The sequence below is a fragment of the Aegilops tauschii genome, chromosome 6 (assembly GCF_002575655.3).
Source record: "Aegilops tauschii subsp. strangulata cultivar AL8/78 chromosome 6, Aet v6.0, whole genome shotgun sequence".
Taxonomy (NCBI): Eukaryota; Viridiplantae; Streptophyta; class Magnoliopsida; order Poales; family Poaceae; genus Aegilops; species Aegilops tauschii.
The window spans coordinates 48659118-48668814 of record NC_053040.3 but is presented as its reverse complement, the minus strand read 5'-3'; the positions used below and the strand labels follow the sequence as shown (position 1 = coordinate 48668814).

The following is a 9697-nucleotide window of genomic DNA, read 5'->3' as shown; positions in this document are numbered from 1 at the left end:
AGAGGTAAAAGATCTTTTTGAAAAGGAAAGTTTTAGGGAAAATCCTTCCTATGGGCTTGCCAGTTTCTAGGGTCACGTCCTACAGTCAACATGTGCTCTGATACCATCTTGTAGCGACCCGACCCGAATGGATCAAGTCTCTGTGCTTAAGTGTCATCCCTGGATCGGTATGCTGACACACACAGTACTCGAGGATTTATAACAGAGGTAAAACCACATGTATAAAGTAACGTAAATACTATTACATCAATCCAAATAGCGGAAGTAACAAGGTTGCGGATTCCCATCAACACCAACGGCAAAGTTGAGTGTAGAAATCGTAACCCTAACGTATCACTTACTCGTCGTAAGAATCCTGCAACATGAAACGTTGCAGCCCGAAAACGGGTCAGCACATGGAATATGCTGGCAAATTCACACCATAGAGAAATGATGGACAAGGGCTATCACTACATGCATATATGGCTGGTGGAAAAGCTCTGTGGTTATAATGTTTTTGCGAAAAGCCAATTTTTCCCTACTGCAAAGGAATAAATTTTATTTAACTATCATGGTGGTTGTTAAACATTGAGAAGGTACCTCCAACTCAATCCCAATTAAGAACGTGATTAACCCAACATTATTAATTAAGTAACATGATGAGATCAACGGGATAATCCAAGAACTAGATACTCAAGATGTCCATAACCGGGGACACGGCTAATCATGATTAGTTTGTACACTCTGCAGAGGTTTGTGCACTTTTCCCCACAAGACTCGATCGCCTCCGCTTGATTCTCGCACTGCATGATGTTTGAGAAATGGATGACCGAGACACAGTCTTTCAGAAGCGTTAACTCTCTACTCTGGGTACCGTACCACCTACATCCCCTACATCTGCTAGTCTACCTCTTCAAGAGCTCACACAACTTAATCAACTATGTTAGAGCCCATAATAGCATGTGGCTGCACACGGAAGTTTCTAGCATGAATAATCTCATGATCCCTTTGAGCCTGGGTGGCGGTCCATAGGATGATCACACGGGTACTCCGGGATATCCAAAAATACAGGCAACACTGGGTTCTCCAGGTGCCTCAGTCCACCCAGATGTGAGTTTTAGTTGCCACCTTAAGTAAACCATTAGTTAACAATCTCACATCTGACATGAATATCTCTCAAACCCAATCCACGTCTACGAGCATAGCATAGCAATATAAGCAAACGTAGAAGTAACTCCCAAAGGTTTGATAATAAATAGGGCAATAGGTTCCTACCTCATCAACTACTTCCCAATACCCACATGTTATCAATCCTACTCATGCAAATGTTTGAGGGTTGAATCTAATGCATAAAAACTGGGTATGAAAGGGATATGATCAAGGTGTGAACTTGCCTGCGATGTTGATGAAGATGATTCGCACTCAAAACTCTTGATAGATCTACTCGTCACACTCCGGTCAATCTATCGTGAGCAAGCAATAGTAACCATACATAAGCAATCACTCAAAAGATCAGAAAGAACGAGGAAAACAATTCGGAAAACTTCAAAACCAAGCAAATAACTCTTGCAACATAAAACAATTTCTAACAGTACCAAAATTATGTGAATTTGGCCTTATCAGAAAGTTTAGGTCAAGAGCTTTAATTTGCAAAAAGAATCAACTAAATCGGAGTTACGAAACTCAAGTTACGATCAAACGAAGTTTGAATTCAAATCTGGTCTAATTCAAATTTTAAAATCTCAAAAACATGTTTGAGTTGGATTACTGGATGGAGGGGATCATAACGAAGACGTGGGCGTTGGTTTCGTTGAATTTCAACAAACGAGCAAAAAGTTGTGACCGTTTGAAGAACAGGGACTAAACTGTAAATAAAATCATCACAGATAAGTCCCTGGCGAAAAATAAACAGAAAAAGGAAAAGCTAAATAATGAACGTTCGTTTATAGGATCTAAACAGTGGACGTTCGCTGTTTAGTAAAACCTAAAAAAACAGTTCTAGTCTAGGGTTTTTTTTAAACGAACTTGAAAAAAACCGGATTGGACCGGCGGGTTATACCGGTTCAGCAGCGGTTCGGCGCCGGCTGGGAAATTCCGGCGAGGCGGGGTATTGGCGACGGCGAGCTCCGGCGCGGCGGCTCGGCTTCGGGCGCGGGGCAAGGGCGCGGGCGGCGGCGCAGCAGCGCGGGCGGCGCGGGGCTAGGCGAGGCGACGGCAGCGAGCGGCGCGGGTGGCGGTGGGCGGCGCGGCGCGCGGTGCGGCGGCGGCGGCGGCGGCGAGATGCGGGAGCGGGCGGCGGCGCGTCGAGCAGAGAGGAGAGGGGCCCGGGGCGGCGCCCTTTATAGGAGGGGAGGCGCAAGGTGGCGTGGAGGAGGGGGCAGGGCAAGGCGGCGGCGGTGTCCGGCTGGGGCACGGACGCCGAGGCGGTGCGGCGGCGTGCGGCGGGAGGAGTCCCGCTCGGGGCTCGGGGACGAGCGGCGTGGGCCGGCTGGGCCGTGGCCTGGCGAACTAGGCCGGCCCGGTCCAGAGGAATTAAAAAAAAACAAGAATAATAAAACATAATAAAATAAGAATATTATATAGGCATATAATATATCAAAATTTTCAGAAAAAGATTTCCAACAATATGGACATTTTTGTGAAGTCAAATAAAATCCTCACAAATTTACATAAAGCAAAGAGTGCTACTGCCTTAATAAAATCCAATAAATATCATTTTAAAAATACCAAAATGATTTCAAATTTATTTCTCTCCAATTTTCTGATGTAGGGAATCATGTTACCCTATTTTCTGTATACTTTTTTTGGAGAAAATTAATTTGAATAAAACTCAAATAACTCCAATATTGAAAAATAATTTCAATGGGACTTTGAATTTAATCCTTTGAAACTCCCAACTCATATTTCATATGTTTTGAAGAAGTCATTTTATCTTCTCTCGTGAAAATCATTGAGTTGCATAAAGTTTCAGAAATGGGAAATATTTTCAAATGAAATTCAAATATTTTCAACACCCCTTGTCATTTAAATAAATGGAAGAAGTCATGTCATCTTCTCTCCAGGGTTTTGTGATGAAAAGAATTTGGATCCATGGAGATCATAGAAGCAAAGTGAAAGTTTGGGAAAGTCCTTTTATTCCCTCTCATTTAACTTTCAAAAGATTTCGAATTCCACTCACTTTCAGTCAATCAATCAAACCATCAATCCAATCTATCTGTTTATTATAACATTCCAAAATTTAGAATTTTGCGATGTTACAAATTGAGTTTGGTGGTCAAGCCTGCAACCATTCGAGTGGTTTTAAGCATCGCCATGTCTAATTCTTGGCCCATCCATCAACAGGATGTTAAAAATGCCTTCCTCCATGGTGACTTACTTGAGACGGTCTACCGTGCTAAACCTTCTAGCTTCATTGAGAACATGGTAGGTGGCTACACATGCCGATGAAACCGTTTTCGGTCGGGACTCTTTGGTTCATAGGAATAGGAAAATTATGAAAAATGTCAAATCATATAGAAAAACGTTGTCATTTGGTTCGCACAATAGGATTTAAAGTTACAAAAAAAATACCGAATCATATAGAAAAAAAGATGTCATTTGGTTCATAGGATATGATTTTTCTCAATTATATCCGAGCTAATGATTTTTCTTCCTTTGAAACGTGAAGAGCAGGAACCAATTCTATATAAGAATAAGAATCCATTCCTACATGTGAAAAGGCTCTAAAGAAAATTTTTCTATAGGAAACTTGACCCTTATAAGCACCTCCAAGAGACTGAGCCAGTATAACATCTTGAGATTTTACGGAATCATCATAGGCGCCTCGCAGTCGACGGGGACGTCTACTCCTATTGAACGGACATCACCGAAAACCTCAAACAAATCTAGAAATAATGTGAGCATCAATGTCAAGTTTAGGACTTAAATCCTAATAGGCTGAAAATAACACTATCCATCTAACCATCCATCCACGGGTTGGTTCACATGACGTATCAAAATGAGGCATGAAGTTTAGGGGAATGTTTACGGGAAGTGTCACCTTTCCATGGAAAGGGGACTTGTTGGACATGCTTTAACGCATTTGGTGCCTCTACGTGTCGATGCCTAGGAGGCGCCGTTCTGAATCTCCGGGAAGTTGCCACTAGCAGAATCCCAAGCCGTTTCTTGTTAGAGCCAGGCACGCACGATGGCTAAGAAGGATCAAGTGTGTGCGTGTGCGACAAGTGATGCCGCCTGGCTAATCTTATCTGAATCATGCCCCGACGAGGAGACAAGTGCAAGACTCCACTCCTCTCCAGATCCACCTCGCCGCCACTCCCTTATCCTCAAGAGAAAGGGGTGCTAGCTCTAGCTGTACGCTGTAAACAATGTGCGGCGCACTGTTGTTCACTTGCTGCTAGCTAGTAGTACCTACTTGAAGTTATGTATAACAAGCGTTGTCTGTTGCGTTGGGGTGCTACATGATAAACAAATGGTGATATGGGCATTTTGGCGGTATCAACTTAATCGTCTCAGGATGAGTACTCCCCGTTTTATAATTTAGTGCATGTAGATTTTTTAAGAAGTCGAACTTTATAAAACTTGGCCAAGTTTATTATAATGTATGCGTGTAGATTTTTTGAGAAGTCGAACTTTATAAAATTTCATCAATTTTATTATAATGTAGTGCGCATATATTTTTTGAGACGTCGAACTTTATTAAATTTGACCATGTTTATTATAATGTAATGCATATAGATCTTTTGAGATGTCGTACTCTATAAATTTGACCAAGTTTATAGAAGTAACTATTTATATCTACAATATCAAATATATAAAGTATGAAACTTAATAATCTTATAATGAATCTAATGATATAAGTTTGACATTTTAGATGTAAATATTTTTTCTTCATAAATTTAATCAAAATTTGTGATGCTTGACTCTATGAGCACCGTATCGTGGAATGGAAGGAGTATCACAATTCAATCGACCAGGCAGGCAGTTAGGTGCGGCGTGGGGGCCACCACCCACCCTGGTCTCGAAGATTGATTAGATCTGATGGGCTTTCGCAATCTATCCACTTATAAACAACGTATTCAGTTGATATAAGCGGTAGGCTCTATCACTCTATCCTCTTCCCCCCTCTGCCGGCCGCCTCCCCTGCTGCTCTCCGACCCCGATCTGTTGCTCTGCTCCTCCTGGAAACCTTCCAGGCCATAAAAGGTAAACGGCGGCGCTGCATCCCTTCCTTCCTGCATGCTGATCGCTTTCTTCTCCGCGTGTTCTGTCTCCTTTGTTGGCTATGGTATGAAGATATGATCCAGCGGGTTTTCCTCGCCTTATCCATCCACCGCCGTCTTTCTCAAGTGGATCTTCTCACTCACACCTGGTCCGTCAAACTGTTGCCGCGAGCTGCGTCTCCGAGAGCCATGGTTTATAATAGTAGTTTTTTTTTCTTTCTTCGTTTATCTTCTGTTAGAAAATACCTCAAATTGTACTAAATCAACCACACTTATTTTGGGACGGAGGGGTAGTACTACTAGGAAGCACTTTGACTCTGTTCCATTACAAGCTAGTCTTGTTACAGCTGCCAGCATCATGAGCATAAACTTGCTTCAGATGATTAGTATGTGTACTCCATAGTGACCGATTTTCTTTGGAAATAGCTGAAGCTTTTATCCAACTCTCTAGTGTAACTGCTGCAGAGCTTTTCCACTGCAATTATGGGAGTGTTAATGCCTTTTCAGGAAACATATTATGAGAGTGTTAACGTCTTTCTCAGCGCGTCGATTTAATTTTTTTTAGCTGTTGCGCATGTTTAATATATCTGAAATCGACTTCATTACTCATTGATGTTTGAAGATTGCCTAGTAGCCAAATAACTGGGTACAAGGCACTCATGTTGCTGCCAGAGGGTTACTGAAGACATCACTTTCTTTGTCTTTGGATGTGTCTTAACAGGCTCATCACTGAAAGAGGACTTCAAGTACATGGCCTTTAAGACTCTGCAAGCTCCACCCAGTTTGGCAAGGCCAGACAGTTGCAGTTTCAGTCCCACCAACTCCAAGTCTTGTTGTTATCAGCCAAAACCTCACTCAAGACCGCAAGCAAGAATCGCCACGAAGAATCGCCTTCATAGTTCACCAGTCCTGAAATGCAGAGCCAATCCGCGTGGCCGCATCGACGAGGTTGTCCAGCTCCATCAGGATCATCAGACTACTGAGATCCCCATAGTCCTGCACCAATCGGTCGTTTTTCCCGGCCAGACGCTGCAGATGCAGACGGTTGAGTTCAGATACCGCATCATGATGCAGACACTACTACTCCAGGAAGGCCACAGCTTTGGTATCATCTACTCCAGCAGGAAAGATAGTAGGATGGCCGATGTTGGATGCATGGTCCATATCGTTCAGTGTGATAAGCTCGTCAATGACCGCTTCTTCCTGACATGCGTCGGCGGTGATCGGTTCCGTGTCCTGGAGGTCGTCAGAACAAAGCCCTATGTCATCGCAAGAGTCCAGGTACTGAAAGACAGAAAGTCGCCCGATTCAAGTAACCTGGGGAGCCTGATGCAGCAGGTGGAAGGACACCTGAAGGACGTGACAATGCTTTCAGACAAGCTCAGCTGGAAACTAGTGGGAGACAAGGCTAGGCAGCTCAGCAGGATGCATTCTCCGGAGTCTTTCTCCTTGGTCGTCGCTCGGTTGTTTGTCGAAGATCGCTCAGAGCAGCAATGGTTGCTCGAGTTAGATGACACAGCACAGCGATTGGTGAGAGAAGAAAGGTACCTTCAACAGAGGAGCAAGTACCTGGCAGCCGTAGCAGCGATCAGGGGTGCCTTTGGGCAACTGTTCTGCAATGAGAAGCAGTAGCAGACCTGGTGCATTGGAGCTGCCATTCTGTTAATTGGAGTATGTTCTTGCTACATTGTAGTTTAATACTTCGCTTCTGTCTTAATGTGTATATATTGTATATCCTTGAATGTTCGTCTTTGTGGTCAAACTTCACTAATTTCTGGATGTACTCAGTTACTCACTCATGTATAAACCACTGGAAAAAATAGCGCGCTGTAGCTCCGCTAATAGCACGCTATAGCATATAGAGAATTGTCTCGCTAAATAAATCAATGTACAATGCCTCGCTAGTAGCACGCTATAGCGCGCTGTAGCACACTAATAGCATATTTTCAGGGGCCACGCTATTTTCTGTAGCGCGCTATTTTTTTCATTGGTATAAACGCACCATCTTCAAGTTTTTCAGAGATTATCAAGAGTATACAACTACTGATCGAGAACACATCAAACAAAACATCTTCACGCATTCTTTTGTATTCCTCTTTTTTTAATTCTTTTGGAAAGGAACTCCAATCGTTCATTAAGAGTAACTTGAGAGGGAGCTGAAAAACTCAAAACCCAAAGCTGCTCGAGCGCACTCATAGAAGCGAACTTTGCTCCAGGATTGCTGAAAAGCAAACTGAACTAGTTGGGTTGAACAGTCAATTTAGGAAAAGTGTCGAGTGATAAACACATTTGTATTTTCATAGTTCAGTGTACATGTACCCAGGTTTATTGTAACTCCTCTCCTAGATTGTAGGATCTCAAATCTTGGCCATATAGGTGGGTATGCTTTCATCTTGAATAACAGATCACATATAGTTCGAGACTTATACTATTTTTGGTTTGTTCATTGAACTCATGGTCAAATCAAATGGATGTTGTTTTCTACTAAAAGAAGATGGATCTAGGGTTCTCGTAGTAGTGACGGGAAGCACCGCTACCACCTCGCCCACTCTCCGCCATCACTGTGCGCCACAACACCATGATGGCCTCCGGCTCGAGCTCGTCAGCACAAGGAGAAGGTAGGGCTACCGGGGTCTCTAGCCTACCCCAATCCAGAGGATCTAATAATGGTTTCAGAGCCATGAAGGCTAAGATCTTCGGTAGAAAAGGCTATACAGAAAAAGAACAAGAGGGGCAAAGGGCAAAGAAATCGCGGCGCCGCAAGGCCGCGCCGTTCCTTTCGATTCGGACGCGCATCGGCAAGCCGAGGCATCCGAAAGAAGAACCACCGGAGCAAGCAATTGCTCGCCGGAAAGAAAGGAAAAAGAAAAAAAAGAAGGGGGTTAGCACCGCGGCCAAATCACTCGACGGCGGCACGCTCACCGCTAGGGAGGACGCGCGACCGGCGAGGAGGATGGCCACAGCGCGATCTGGCCACACTCCTCTTCCGCTCGCTGAAAAGGAAAGGGTGAGCCTTGATGCGCCTCTTCTCTCTCTCTCTCTCTCTCTCTCTCTCTCTCTCTCTTTCTCTCTCTCTCTCGCGGAAACAGAGCGGGGAGGGGAAAGGGGCTGGCTCAAAGGGCGCCGCCCTGGCTTGCCGCACCGGCATGGCTCGCGGTGCCAATACCGAGCGAGCGGGCGAGAGAGGAGCGAGCGGCAAGAGCAGCGCCGTGGCAACGCCGTCGCCGGCGGCCGGCGAGGCCCCAACCCGCCGCCCCTCGGGCGCGGTCGTGCGCGGCAGAGCGAGAGAGGCAGGGAGCGGCGCGCATAGGAAAGAATGGCGCTAGGGTTCTGTTCGAGCAGCCGGCCGAGCTGTTTTGTTCGGGCGAGATGAGCGGGTGGCCGTCGGATCTTAGTGGACGGCCGCGATGGAAACCCTAGCGCAGTAGCTGGGCTGATGGGCCGAAAGTGGACGAGGCCGGCGGGAGCACAGCGCGCGCGCGGGCGCTGGGCCGAGGCCACAGCCGCGCGCGGCAGGCAGGCCAGGCCGTGGGCCGGCTTTTTCCGCAACGGGCCGCGCGCGCTGGGCTCTGCTGCAGCTAATTTTGATTTTTCAGAGAATACAAAATTTTTCGAAAAGAAATGTTCATGAATTTTTATAAAGAAAATAATAAAGTTCATGATTTTTATTGGGTCAAAGAAAAGTTTCTGTAAAGAGTAAAAAATTCATGAATTTTTTATTCATGTTTGTCCGCTGCGTAAATAATTAATAGTGCTCTTTTTTATAAAGAAAATAAAAGTTTAGATAGAATTAAGTTTTTAAGAGCATGTCAAAGTGATTATTAAAATGAATATAATTATGTTATTTTTAGGACCAACGTTGTTAATAACATGATCATGTTTTATTATTGAAATTTAAAGGTGCATTTATTTCTAATATTTTGCCGAACGGTAATATAGATTTAACTGCATAGACAATTGTATGTTTAATTTGACCAACGTTAGATTAATGCATATGATTGTTATACTGATCTCACTTAAATTGTAATTTCAGGAGGCTTCCACTTGATGAGTTGCCTAAAAGCTGTTCCAACACTCAGATGTGACAATTACACTGAGTGGAGGAAGAAAGTAGAATTGGCATTTGTCTGTGCTGAGCTGGACTGGGTTGTGGACACTCCACAGCTGGTCAGACCTACAGAGCCAGTCAAAGAGGCCACTGATGATGATGCTGCATGGCATAAAAAGAGGGGGGAATATGCTCCTGTGGAGATGTTATACTCCATAGAAAACCAAAAGTGGGTCAATGCAAAAAAAGTGCATGTCATTTATAAAGAATACAATTGAGAGCGCCATTGTGGGCTCCAGTGCAGAGTGCACTTCCGCAGGGGAGTTGCTTACAAAGATAAAGAGCCAGTTCACTGGCTCTTTAAAGATATATGCCACCCAGGTTTTAAAACAACTGGTGACAGAAAACTACACAGGTGGTAGTTATGGAATAAGAGAGCACATCCTTA

General features: G+C 44.4%; 1 protein-coding gene across 1 annotated transcript; it reads left to right on the top strand.

Moving 5' to 3' along the window:
* The first annotated feature begins 5050 nt into the window (after positions 1 to 5050).
* Positions 5051 to 6947, top strand: LOC109755123 (uncharacterized). Its single transcript, XM_020314005.4, has 2 exons — positions 5051 to 5184; positions 5923 to 6947. The coding sequence occupies exon 2, from the start codon at positions 5952 to 5954 to the stop codon at positions 6831 to 6833; it is 882 nt and encodes a 293-aa protein (XP_020169594.1). The 5' UTR covers positions 5051 to 5184; positions 5923 to 5951; the 3' UTR covers positions 6834 to 6947.
* Positions 6948 to 9697: the final 2750 nt, after the last annotated feature.